Source organism: Squalius cephalus, assembly GCF_949319135.1.
Source record: "Squalius cephalus genome assembly, chromosome: 3".
Classification (NCBI taxonomy): domain Eukaryota; kingdom Metazoa; phylum Chordata; class Actinopteri; order Cypriniformes; family Leuciscidae; genus Squalius; species Squalius cephalus.
This window is the reverse complement of record NC_137124.1, coordinates 9,463,984-9,477,768: the sequence shown is the minus strand read 5'-3', so window position 1 is coordinate 9,477,768 and position 13,785 is coordinate 9,463,984. Positions and strand designations below refer to the sequence as shown.

General features: G+C 42.1%; 1 protein-coding gene across 5 annotated transcripts in view; it reads left to right on the top strand.

The window, feature by feature from the left end:
- kdm6ba (lysine (K)-specific demethylase 6B, a) overlaps positions 1-13,785 on the top strand; it is an 84,649-nt gene that overhangs the window by 68,836 nt on the left and 2,028 nt on the right. For 4 of the 5 annotated variants that reach the window (XM_079867702.1, XM_079867704.1, XM_079867705.1 and 1 more), the window contains 13 exons: positions 337-849; positions 1,787-4,926; positions 5,042-5,168; positions 5,800-5,905; positions 6,041-6,246; positions 6,433-6,527; positions 6,699-6,767; positions 6,914-7,062; positions 7,181-7,295; positions 7,464-7,651; positions 7,853-7,994; positions 8,094-8,220; positions 13,559-13,732. In XM_079867702.1, coding sequence (XP_079723828.1) covers positions 337-849; positions 1,787-4,926; positions 5,042-5,168; positions 5,800-5,905; positions 6,041-6,246; positions 6,433-6,527; positions 6,699-6,767; positions 6,914-7,062; positions 7,181-7,295; positions 7,464-7,651; positions 7,853-7,994; positions 8,094-8,220; positions 13,559-13,732 — 5,151 coding nt within the window. The remainder of the gene's footprint in view (positions 1-336; positions 850-1,786; positions 4,927-5,041; positions 5,169-5,799; positions 5,906-6,040; positions 6,247-6,432; positions 6,528-6,698; positions 6,768-6,913; positions 7,063-7,180; positions 7,296-7,463; positions 7,652-7,852; positions 7,995-8,093; positions 8,221-13,558; positions 13,733-13,785) is intronic. The other variant, XM_079867706.1, reaches the window with a different exon arrangement.

The following is a 13,785-nucleotide window of genomic DNA, read 5'->3' as shown; positions in this document are numbered from 1 at the left end:
TCAGTGATATTTTCTTGTATTGTCAGTTTAATATATGGCATTATCTGTCACTGCCATTTTATTAGCAATCACATTTACCCTTATGCCACCCACATATTACATGATTTTAGCCCTAATTTTCCACTTGCCAACAGTTAAAGGGGTTCTTGTCAAAGAGCAAAAAATGTAGGCAAATCTATTTAGCAGGTTAAAAATCTGGACTTGTTTATGATCCACTACTCGTGTAGTGTGAAAAGCACAGCAACCCGTTGTCATGTAGTGTATGGGCATTATTACTGATATTGCGTCTACATGTACTTTCCTTAATTTTTTATTTTTCTACTGCTCTATTCCCAGGATTCAGCCAAACCAGGAATTGGAAGTTTCCCATATAAACCGCCTCCCTTGAATCCGTCAACCATGTCTTCACCCACCATTCCCCCCACAAGAGGTTACGGACAAAGCAGGGGTCCTCTACAACCACAGTCCCACAAGACCGGTCCATCATCACAGTCTCTGGGGCCACCTTCACAGAGTCCTCACACCCACCATTCTGCATACCCCTACCCCAACAACAGACCTTCAGCTCTGACCCAAGGGCAACCACAGGGTACTACTTCACAAAGAGGACGTGATTCTGGAGTGAATTCTTTGGATAGACATGCTCCTCCACCACCTACATCCTCATCATCACTGCGGGCAGATAGGGAGCGCCCTGCACCCTCACCAGCAAACCACACCACTGTGCCTTACAGTCACTCCCAGTTCCAGCCTCACCCAGGGCTGATCCATTCCACCAGCCCATCAGCCAGCAACCAGGCCCAGGCCACAGTACCTCAGCACAACCCCAACAAACCCTGGAAGAACCAGGTAACAGGCACAGAGAATTAAATAAAGTGAATCACACAGATTCAACTTATATTAAAGGGTTAGTTCACCCAAAAATTAAAATTCTCTCATTAATTACTCACCCTCATGTCGTTCCAAACCTGTAAGACCTTTGTTCATCTTCGGAACACAAATTAAGATGTTTTTGATGAAATCCGAGAGCTCTTTGACCCCTCCATAGATAGCAATTTAATTACCACTTTCAAGGCCCAGAAAGGTAGTAAAGACATCTTTGTAATAGTTCATTCTTTGAACTTTTTGTGCGCAATAAACTACATCAGAGTTCTGCATCAAAACGCTGGCTCATTATTGGCCAGCTCCTGCACCAGCACCACACTCATGCGTTGTGGTGCTCATGTGAACAGCGTCGGCCAATACAGAACCGGTGTTCTGACGTAGAACCTGGAAGCGCTGCACTGTATTTACAACGTAAACTGCGTAGGATACTGACACAGTCGAGAAGAAATTGTTGAATGAAGTTGTTATTTTTCTTTTTTGCGCACAAAAAGTATTCTCGTCCCTTCTTAAAATTAAGGTTCAACCACTGTAGTCACATGGACTATTTTAACAATGTCTTTCATCTATTTTAACTACCTTTCTGGGCCTTGAAAGTGGTAATGAAATTGCTGTCTATGGTGGGGACATTGAGCTCTCGGATTTCATCAAAAATATCTTAATTTGTGTTCCGAAGATGAACGAAGGTCTTACGGGTTTGGAACGACATGAGGGTGATGACAGAATTATCATTTTTGGGTGGACTAACCCTTTAACCAAAACCCGGCTCTGATGCATTTAATAATTAACTTGATAATTACTGCCTGACTAATATTACTAAATAGCATGATACGCAACATAAATGTTATCTATAGTTACAATTTTGGGACCTGTTTTGTTGACTCTAATATTCATTTCCCTTTAGGAGTCACGTGACATTTCAGCAACAGGGGATTCTCAGGTTGTCGCACGCCTTTCTCAGGCACAGAATAAGGTTGTTGGGGGCGACCAGGGTCCAGGGACGCCCAAACGTGTGAGCCCTTCTCAGGCCCCTGTTCGAAAACCTGTCATTACCCCAAACCTGGAAACTCCTCGTCCACCTTGCTCCCTGGGACTATACACCAATGTTGGAGGCATCCCTACAATGAGCTCTGCACCCCCTACCACCACCTCCATCCCCAGCACCCTAAGCAGTTGGAGAGGAACTGATTCTTCGGTGCTAATCTCAAACCCAAACCATGTATCCATGATTGGCAAAAATCTGCCACATCCAGGGTATCAGGGTGTCCACCCTGGTGTTGGAACCCTTCCACACCAATATAGAGGGGCACAATCTCAGATTCAGCAGTCCACTCTTCCTCACACAGGACAAGGTAGACCCAACTACACCCCAGTGTCCTCTACTTTCTCCACCCTAAACTCAGGGCTTCAGAGATCAGGGGAGAGCGTCATCACCAGCAAGACCTCTAACACTCTCCAACGAGCCGCCAATTTACCTTTACAACACCCTCAACCTCCAGCACACATAAAAGTCAATTCAGCCCTCCAGCCAATATCCAACAGTTCATGTAACTTAGTGCCCATTCAAGCTTCCCCCTCAATTTCTCAGGCAACTACTACTGTTCCAGCCCCAGTCTACCCAAGGTCCTGTTTGCAAACTGCTGCCCCGAACTCTCAATCCATTTCTGATGCTTTTAATAAACTTGATGCAGAGTTGCAGGGCCACATGCAAGCAGAAGAGAGAATGAGAGAGCAGGAGGAAAAGAGGAAACAGAATGTAGAGCGACAAGAAGTGGAGACAAAGCCTCATGGTGAGTCCGCAATCAAGAGTCTGGAGCGTTTGCTGTCAGGTAGTGCAGCTGAGCCTCTACCTCCTCGTTTGTCTCCAGCCAATGCCTCTTCCATCTCACCTCCTAGCCAGAATTCACCACCTTATCCCTGGTTGAGTCGAGGAGGAGTGCCCCAACGTCCTTCTGGAACTGCAACAACCATTAACGAACGACCACGACCACCCCCTCTCACACCACAGACTGAATATGCCCGTGAGAAGCAAAGGCAGAGAGAGAAATGGAAGAGTGGAGCACCATCTCAGAATCCCACTGGGATTCCCACATACCCCTCAGAGTCAGGTCTCATCAGCCCCTCCCACAACCACACAATGCAATTAAAACCTGACCCCTCCAAAGATATCACCATGTTGAAAACCTCTCATATCCCTGGGATTTTGGATGCTATACCCAACCCCCCGCCCCTGCGAGAGCCACCCAAACTTTACCAGGCTTTCCCCAAGGATGTTCGCTCTTCATGCACACAAATCAGCACGACCGCAAATAGTCTGCAAAAACATATGCCCAGTACAGGACTTGGTAGTCTGGGTAGCAGTGCTAGTAGTTGCAGTGGTGACTCTGATGGTGCCCAATTTGAGGAGGAAACTTCTGAGCTCTTGCCTGATGGATTGGCAAACATTATGAAGATGTTGGATGAGTCCATCAAGAAAGAGGAGGAGTTGTATTCTGGTCAGAGAGGAGAACAGGCAGTACCGGAACCTCAGTTTTCTGCAAATGTGGCACAGATGAAGAGTTATTTATGCGCACCGGACCTCGTGCCTGCCCTAAAGCAATCTCCAACTGAGGATTATCAGCCAGAGAGTCATGCAAGCCCACCTGTGTTAAGTCGGCAAGGTTCCTTGGCATCACCTTGTAGTCGCACTTCTTCACTTGAGGAAGAAGAGGAGGTTCTTAAGGTCATTCCCAAGTCTGCCAATTCCATTAGCATGCAGTCCCAAGGAAGCATTCTTGCCACAACGGGAACCAACTATCGCCATAGTGACTTGGCCAAGCTGTATGGCCTTTCAGAGTTAGAGAAAAGTGAGTGCGAGGATGATGAAGAAGAAGCTGATCGTGAAGATGAAACTCCATCCTGTTCACCACCTCAGCGGCCACATCTCCACCAGACAGGTGTAAACAGTATGTTTAAAAACCTTGCATCTGTGCTGGAGAGCCAGAAATACACCTACCGGGGTGGACCCTTTGGTCGTCCTCCTCCCTCTGCTTTTGTGGGAATTAAGTACTCTTCGTCTCTTTCTCTGGGGCCTGACATTTGTAGGCAACAACAAAGCACTTCTCCCACATCAGGTACAGCTAATCACCCAGGTTTTAGCAGTCCAACGCAAACCCCTGCCATTAGTAACTCAGGTGAGTCCTGTCCCCTCTCGCCTACAGCTTGGGCGTCTGAGAGGAAGAGAGGGGATAAAATAAGCCAGTCAGATCTTTTGGGCAATGATGATGAGGAAGAGATTTCAGAAGAACCCACAGGAGAGAAGGATTCTGGAACTGTGAAAGACTTGTTGGAAAGACGACCAAAACTGACCACCATCTCAGAGTCTTCGCTAGCAGAACTTGGTCATAGCTATGAGTTGAACAAACACATTCTCCCTTATAAAGATCACTCAAAGGCAGAGTCACAGGAGATATGCAGACCTGATAAAGAAAAGGACCGACACAGAGACAGAGAACGAGAGAGGAAACACAAACACAGTAGCAGTAAAAAACATGAGGACAGGAAAGAGAGAAAGAAAAAGCACAGAGAAAGACACGATGATGCGTCTCTTTCCTCTTCCTCATCTGCTACCAGCTTCGGTCGACGGCACAGGGACGGAAAGTCACACAAGGAAAAGAAGAGCAGGCAGGTGCTGGGTAACCTGGACATTCAGAGTAAGGAGTTTAGGGAGAAGGAACAAGAGCGTGATGGAGACAAGAAGAGAAGGAAAGAGGAATGTAACCAATCTCAGAGCGAAGGGGAAGAGTGGGCACAAAGCAAAGACAATGACAGCAGCTCAGGACGTTCCTCTGATCTCCCATCAGCTTCATCAGCATTTTGTTCTGACGACTTTCAGAAACTAAAGGCACTGACAGATGGACCACCCAAAGAACTGAAGATACGCCTCATAAAGGTGGAGAGTGGGGACAGGGAGACATTTATTGCTTCAGAGGTGGAGGAGAAGAGGATTCCTCTGGAGCAGATCACCATAAAGAACACAGCCAGTGAAATCATCAGAGCCTGCAAGTAAGTGATCTTTCCATGCAGGACATCTCTGAAACAGAATATTTCTTGCCTGCAGTGGCAATTTAGTTTGATGTCATGAAGGCCATATCTAATACTTAATGTCTTGTTGTTTCAGGGGAGCACGTGTAAAGGAGAAATTCAAGGAATCATACCTCCTACCTGCCTTCTCTGTTAAACCCATTTTGACCTCAGAGATGCCCATCCCTCGAGAGAAACTCAACCCCCCCACACCTAGTATCTATGTAAGCACTGCAGTAGCATTGTCAGCATCTCCTGCCCCCTTGTGGTCATTTGTTTTGTATTACATGCACAATAAAACCTACTCCGGTAATATTAAGTTTGATTTTCTGTTGTATATTAACTCTTTCCCCGCCAGCGTTTTTTTTCTTTTTTTTCTTTTTAAGTTGCCAGCCACCGCCAGTGTTTTTGATAATTTTCAGGAAACTTTCATGGCCTCCTGAATATTTTGTTGTATGAATATCTGAATATGCAATATATCAAAAGAAAGAACAGATGTTCTGCTTTAAAAACAAAAAACAAAAAAAAACATTTTATTCTAGCTAAATGGATTCTTTTTTATCAACACTTGAATTTGGGGAAGTTTCATTAAAAAAAAAAAAAAAAAAAGCAACATTTTGAACAAAGAGCTGAGAAAATTGTGTTTTTCTAAGACTACAAGGTGCATAAGCAATGCTTTAATCACTTGTTTCTGCTCCTCTTTTGACTGTTTTGATCTGGAGATTTTGTACTCTTTCAGAAGATGCGTAATTGCGCCCCACTACTGTATAATAGTGAAAACATGGATTGCCTGTGAATGTCAGGGAAAGTGTTAAAAGTATGTCTTAATGATTCCATGTTGGTGTTTCTCTGCAGTTGGAAAGTAAAAGAGATGCATTCTCTCCAGTCCTGCTGCAGTTCTGCACAGATCCTAAAAACCCAGTTACTGTCATCCGGGGACTAGCTGGCTCCCTTAGATTAAGTAAGTTTCTGCATAATGTCTTATGGATATATGGTGGATGGACAGATTTAAAATTTTATGACTCTACAGTTGAGTCCAAACAGTTGCTGTTGTTGAAACTAAGTTGCGCTTCTTTCCATTCCTCCTCCTTTATAGATCTTGGTCTGTTTTCAACTAAGTCTTTGGTGGAGGCAAATTCCGAGCATGCAGTAGAAGTTCGGACCCAGGTTCAGCAGCCAGCGGATGAGAACTGGGATTCCACTGGCACTGGCCAGACCTGGCCCTGCGAGAGCAGCAGGTCACATACAACGATTGCCAAGTATGCCCAGTACCAGGCCTCCAGCTTCCAAGAGAGCTTACAGGTGTGAACACAAGCCTACACCATAAAAGTTTGGACACACTGTTTGTTAATTTCCAGAGGTGTATTGGTCATTTTGCAAATACTTTAGAATTCTTGTTTGTACAGTTTTGATTGACTATGAAGTCCACTAATTTAATAGTCAGTCATATACCTCATGCACTCACCATACCATTGTCTGACCTTGCAGGAAGAAAAGGGCAGTGATTATGAGGAGGAGGAAGATGAGAAATCGGCCACTAACTCTGAGAATATGACCTGTAACTCCTCAGCTCCCGGCGCCAGGTAATTACTGCAAATTACCTCAGCACTTAATTCTTGAATTAATCCAAATAATTATAGTAACATTTGCTTTAAGAATTTAATTAAAACTATGATAAATCACCCTCCCTGTGTGTGTATCAATAAAGATCTGCTGTTAAAATGCTGTTATTAATTGTTTCATTATTTTTACAGTTCAGAGCAAAAATCTGTGGGGAAGATAATTAAATTTGGCACCAATATTGACCTGTCCGATCCCAAAAGGTAAGACCATTGTGCATAATTACTTCAACGTGTGCAGCATCTTCTTTTGGATGAAAGTCTCTACACAGGCAGCAATTACACAACTATGTCTTGGTGATGTATAAGCAATCTGTATTAACTAAATGGTGTTGTGTCTTGTGCTTTAGATGGAAGCCTCAGCTGCAAGAACTGCAGAAGTTGCCGGCGTTTATGCGCGTCTCTTCCAGTGGGAATATGCTGAGCCATGTTGGCCACACCATTTTGGGAATGAATACAGTACAACTCTACATGAAGGTCCCTGGCTGCCGCACACCAGGTTTGACTTAATCTCAAATAACTTTCTTGATTTGTAGTCAATCAAGGATGGAATAGTCTGTTTTGGCAAGTAGTTCTTTATTGATGTTAAATTTCATGTTTAATGCTTGTGTCATCAGGACACCAGGAGAACAATAACTTTTGTTCCGTAAATATCAATATTGGGCCTGGAGACTGTGAGTGGTTTTCTGTCCATGACGACTACTGGGAGGCCATCAGTGATTTCTGTGAAAAGTAAGAAACTGTGCCTCTTGAAACATGCAAAATCTGTCTTTTTAAGAGTTACTCAGTTTATCAAAAACGCTGTCAAAATAACAAATTCTTTCATTAGGAATAAAATATTGTTTGGCTATTAATTTTAACCACAAAATATATTAATTTTGTGAACGAATTTTCTCTCAGGCATGGAGTGGACTACCTGACAGGATCATGGTGGCCGGTTCTGGATGACTTGTACCGCTCTAATATCCCTGTGTACCGGTTCATCCAAAGGCCAGGAGATCTGGTATGGATCAACGCTGGCACTGTACACTGGGTTCAAGCCGTAGGCTGGTGCAACAACATTGCTTGGAATGTGGGACCTGTCAACTGTGAGTAACCTACACACTGACCATGTAACCTTACTTTGAAAAATTGTATCAGTCATTATGGTTACATAAACAGAAAATTTGTATCAGTCATTATGGTTACATTAAACGGTTGCAAAAAAATGTGTAAAACTAAAATTTCTTAGCCAGGGCACAGAAATGTACAAAGCTTTTTTGCTAGACCTTTATCTTTTGTGTTTGTAGCATATCAGTACCAGTTGGCTTTAGAGAGATTTGAGTGGAACGAAGTGAAGAAAGTGAAATCCATCGTTCCCATGATTCACGTGTCCTGGAACGTGGCACGCAACGTCAAAGTCACCGATCCAGACACTTACAAGTTGATCAAGTGAGTATGCGGCAGCATTATTGACTCTTTCTTACCAAGTTACACCACAATTAAGTAGCATGGACATTTCATAATTTTTTCTTTTTCCCTCCTTTTCAGACACTGTCTCCTTCAGTCTATTAAGCACATTCAGATCCTGAGGGACCAGCTGGTGGCATCAGGAAAGAAGATCTCCTACCAGAGCAGAGTGAAGGATGAGCCGGCCTACTACTGTAACGAGTGTGATGTGAGTCGAATGTTGTGCTTCATAGTTTGTATAAAATATTGGCAGGTTCTGCGTAGAAAAAGATACTACCAGTATTCAAAAACCCACTTATTATTCCATAAAAAGAATATTTAGCATGTAGCTGTGTCATCTCTGGTTATGAAATAATGCAGCTTTGAGGTATTCTGCATTAGAATATGGCATAACCTATGTAAATATGCAGTGTGTAATTTCTGCACCACTAGCAATCATTATTTTTGCAATTCCTTTTGGTGTCACTAGATGCCAAGGAATGGCACCCTTCAACTTTTAAAGGGGATCTATTATGCTTTTGTTATTGTACCTTTCCTTTAGTGTGTAATATAGCTGTTTGTGCATGTAAACAATCTGCAAAGCACACAGTCCAAAAAGTCCAAAGGGATTGAATCTCTACAATAGAAAACTGCCTTTATTTGTAGTCCTGCCATTATTTCTGTGATGTAGCTACGTCACCATGTAAGACATTTGCAAAATATATGTCTACTGGCTATTTTGGATCGCCCTCAAACAAAGGTAGTTATAAGTCCAGGCAGATTTTATCACTACGTCAAGGAAACATAGTTTCTTTTTGTTTTGATTTTGACTGCAAGGGCAAAACATCATCACATGGACTTCCAATGGTGGAATTGAAGAATCAGTGGTTAAAATGTATTGTTAACACTGTTCCTCAGCAGCATAATCACAACTCTTTGTTGTGTTCTCACCTTTTTAATAATGACGGCTTCTGAACGGTACTGGGGTGCGTTTCCCGAAAGCAATGAGTCAGTGTTGCCCGAAACCATAGTTCCAACCAACATTTGCAAACAACATTGCTAAGTTGCATGACATTTGGACTTTATAAATCAAAGATAAATCCTTATCTTGAGCAAGTACAATCAGAACAATTTTTTATCTTTTATTTTGAATATATGTACAAATATCATTTACGCGAGTACATGCTCTAGTACGCAAGAACGAGCCAACGATTGAATCTGGAAATAAAGCAAAGTAACTGAGAAAAATGAGAATTAGTCCTCAAATGCCATGTCTATAATTTATAGCAAAAAATCTAACATTACCTCAATCTTAAACGGATTGATTAAAAGAAGTTATTACTCCTCCACCTGCGTGAGATCATTAACCAACATGATTAAACGACTATTATTAACCATATTTTCGCTAAATTTGTCGTGACTAGCTAGTTGATTTCTTCAACAATGTTATCGCACTATGGTAGTCAAGCAGTGAGTTGGGTTGTTCAGCGTTGTTGTTCGGGAAATGCACCCCTGTTCGATGCAGGGCAGTGTGTTGTATTTTTGGTATTTTTAGCATGATGTAAAGAAATGACAGTTATAACAACACATAAAAATTAGAGATGCACCGGTCGACAGACCATAAATCATTTTTTTGTTTTATTTTGGCTGATCTCTATTCCGGACATGCACACAAACTGCATTGCAATCATTTCTCAATGTCATTTGTGACCTGTGCTGGCAAAAGCAGTCGGAATGCGCACGGGATAATTTCGAGCTACAGGCAAAACAAGTGAAAAATGTCAGTTTTGAGGTTTTCACAAAAATGTGTTCATTAAGCCCTCGTCTAGCGATCCCAGTGCTCCAAATAGCAATTAAACATCTAAAAGTATCTTTATTTGTACGTTTTCTGAGAGGAGTACCTTTCCTTTGTCCATGAAAAACAATCTTACTCACACTGACTGACAGATCTGATGCCTGCGCACAAAGAAGACTCAGACAGTGCGCGATCCCGATGTACACACATACACAGAATTACAGTATTTCAAAATATCTGTCTTGACGAGTATTCATGCAAACATTATCTGGTATGTCTATAGATATTTGGTTTTGACCAAATTTGGTGGTGTTACCAGGGATTTTAAGGTTGCTTGGTGATTTTTGTTTTGGAACCTTCAGAAAACTTAAACTCAATTTTTCTCTAAATTGACTTTGCTGACCCTATCGACATCAAACGGGTGTAGCTCATTACTTTTTTTTTTTTTTTTGTCCGATTCAAACAAATCATACATCATTTGAAATATGTGAAAATAAATTATTTAGAAAATTTTCTCATTGCAACTCATTTTGCCAGCATGGGTCACATTTGTGTGGAAATATTACAGTCTGTAAATATTACGTTAACACAGGCTAGAAACGGGGTGCACCAAAGACCGATCCAGCAGAGCAAATAGTGAACCAGGCACAACAAGCCTGCTTTTCATGATGCTGGAAATATAGGAAGAAAATATTCATATTGAATTTGTGGTGGGAGTTTATATGAGTGTATTTTTGAAGGGATCTGACTGAAAAGTTTTCTTTTCCTCTTTCTCCTGTTCCATAAGCACCACCTACTGTCAGAGAGTGCTGTTTAATTTCAGCATAATTTCACAAATCTAAAGTCAGACCATTCTGGTTTTGCTTTAAATCTTGAAATTATACATAATTTCACAAATCTAAAGTCAGACTATTCTGGTTTTGCTTTAGTCAAGTCATCTGTATTTATATAGCGCTTTATACAATACACAGATTGTTTCAAAGCAGCTTTACAGTGACTACAAGAAAATTACGCATTTCGGCTATTTCGGCTAGCAAGCCAGAGGCGACAATGGCAAGGAACCCAAACTCCATCAGTTGACCGAATGGAGAGAAAAATATTGGGAGAAACCAGGCTCAGTCGGGGGGGGCAGTTCTCCTCTGGCCAATGAACGAACACAGTGTGATGTTTCAGGCTGCATCACAAGTCAGAATTCAGATCGGATTTAGCATTCAAATATTTATCTAGTTCCTTTTGCTTGAAGATCAATCCATCACACCGGTATGGAGCCGAAGCTGAAGGCCATAGGGTCTGTGCGGAGGACCTGCCGATGACTGTCATGTCGATGAGGCCTTCACAGGGGATTGTCTAGTTGACACGGTCCCTGCTGACATTCAGGGCTGCGTTTTGGTCGTGTCTAGATGCAGGTCCACCATCTGATCTGGATATGGACCGGATACGGCTGACTACGGTAACCTTGGGATAAGGATGAAACCGACAGACTAACATTAGCGTAGATGCCATTCTTCTTATGATGTAACAAGTACATCGGGTGTTATAGGAAGTGTTCTTGCTTCCGGTTGACCTAGTTTATGCAGCCTAACATTCATTTAACTGATTTGAATAATAGGAATTGATAATGTGTTGTGTATGCCAGGTTAAAGAGATGTTTTTAGTCTAGATTTAAACTGACTTTAAACAGAGTGTGTCTGCTTCCCGAACAAGGCTAGGAAGACTATTCCAGTGTTTGGATGCTAAATAGGAAAAGGATCTACTGCCTGCAGATGATATTAGTGTTATTGGTATTATCAACTGGCCAGAATTTTGAGATCACAATAGATATGAAGGACTATAACCCCTTTCGCACTGGGTAGTTCTAGGAACTAGCTACCGGAGTGGTTCACCGAGAACTAAATGTTCCCCTAGGGCCATTTTCCTGGTTGCATTCGCACCTCCGGTAGGAACTCTGAAGTGACGTAAACTGCGCTTGTTGGGACTTTTATTTTGACGGCGCTGAGAACGCCTGAGCACACTCCCATTCTCCATCTTCATTAGTTTACGATCTGTTTAACAGTCCTGTCTAATACGTTATTATATAGAACTGTTATACAAATAAAGTAGACATTATATTAGAAAGTATTAGCGTTTGCCATGTGTTTGATGCCCAGTGTTGCTAGCTGAGCAGAAATACATAATCATGTTTTGCTTGGTCTCCTCAAAATTGCGTTGGATTTTCTCTTTTAAGAGGTTAAGAGGTCCATCTATCACTGTTTTCCATGTTCGTTTCTGGAGTAAATACTGTATATAGGATATAATCTGTGAGTGTACATGGCTTTTCTTTTCTTTTTTTTTAAGCCCAATCAGCGTACACTTACGTCACTGGTAGTTCCTATTGTTCTGGGTTAGACCCTACTCTAAAGTAGGAGCTAATTTAGTCCCCACACAAGGTGTTCCTTGAACTGAAATCATTCCCAGTTCTTGTGGTGCGAACACACCAAAAAGTGGGTTAATTCTAGGAGCTATGAAAAGGTTCTCCGGTGCGAAAGCCCCTTATAATGTGTTAAGAGCTCACTCAAGTCTGAGGAGCTGAACCATTTAGTGCTCTGTAAGTAAAAGATTTTACAATATGCAATATTAATAGGAAGCTAGTGCAGTATTGACAGAACCGGGCTAATATGGTCAAACTTCCTGGTTCTAGTAAGAACTCGAGCTGCTGCGTTTTGGACCAGCTGGAGTTTGTTTATTAAGCGTGCAGGGCAACCACCCAGTGGAGCATTACAGTAATCTAGCATTGAGGGCACAAACTAACTTTGAAGGGAAGAATGTGGTTTTACTGATGCTAGAAATGTGGCTTTCAAATAAAAGATCGGTATCAAAGAGCAAACTCAGGTTCCTAACTGACGACGAAGACTTGACAGAGCAGCCGTCAAGTGTTAGACAGTATTCTAGGTTATACAATTATACACATGAATAAGAGCACATCACATAATGTAAGGCTAGCTAAAGGGTGACATAGAAAACGGATGCTGCGTTAATTGTGTTAAATATCAACAGCGCAACTGGCTTGTAGGTTGCGCTCACAAATGGTTTGAAATTTGCATGATGTGTTGATTGTGCGAGTAGGATGCGTTTCATATAAGATCTGGCAACTGGACAACCTTGGAATAATATATTGATGTGATTATTCATATGAGGTTTGGGCCATTCAAATTACGGGAGTTTCATGGGAGAAGTAACAAAACGGGAGGGGGGGCGGGAATACGGGAAACTCCCAGGGAAAACGGGTATGCATGTCATCCAATTATTTTATACCAATTCACAAAATTAGCAGAATGCCTAGTTGATATGTTTCGTCAGGGCACAAAGAAATATAGAGCTGAGTATCATCAGTTATCACTCCATGCTTCATATATGATATCTCCCAAGGGTAGCATGTACAGGGTGAAACGCAACGGTCCTAGTACTGAGCCTTGCGGTACACCATACTGAACTTGTGATCGATATACTACTACATTTACTGCTACAAATTGATAACAGTCAGAAGTATGATTTGAACCATGCCAATGCAATTCCACTAATGCCAACATAATTTTCTAGTCTATTCAGAAGAATGTTGTGGTTGATGCTATCGAATGCAGCACGATCCAGTAACACTAAGCATTTTATCTTGTAAACGTACCCTAAGAAAAATAACTTTGTCTACCAGAATAAATTTACATGATTTAATTATGAACCTGTAAATGACATAATAGGCGCCCTTTAAGAGTTTGTGGTTTGTTTGTATGTTCCTGAGCAGGTGGAGGTGTTTAACCTGCTGTTTGTGACCGGCGAGAATGGCAGTCGGAAGACGTATGTGGTGCACTGTGAGGACTGTGCACGACAACGAAGCCCGAACCTCTCCAATGTAGTGGTGCTGGAGCAATACCGCATGGAGGAGCTGATGAACGTGTACGACTCATTCACCCTGGTGAGTTCATGTCCGTGCACTTTGACAAAGCGTGCAGTTGAACAAAGCTTCAG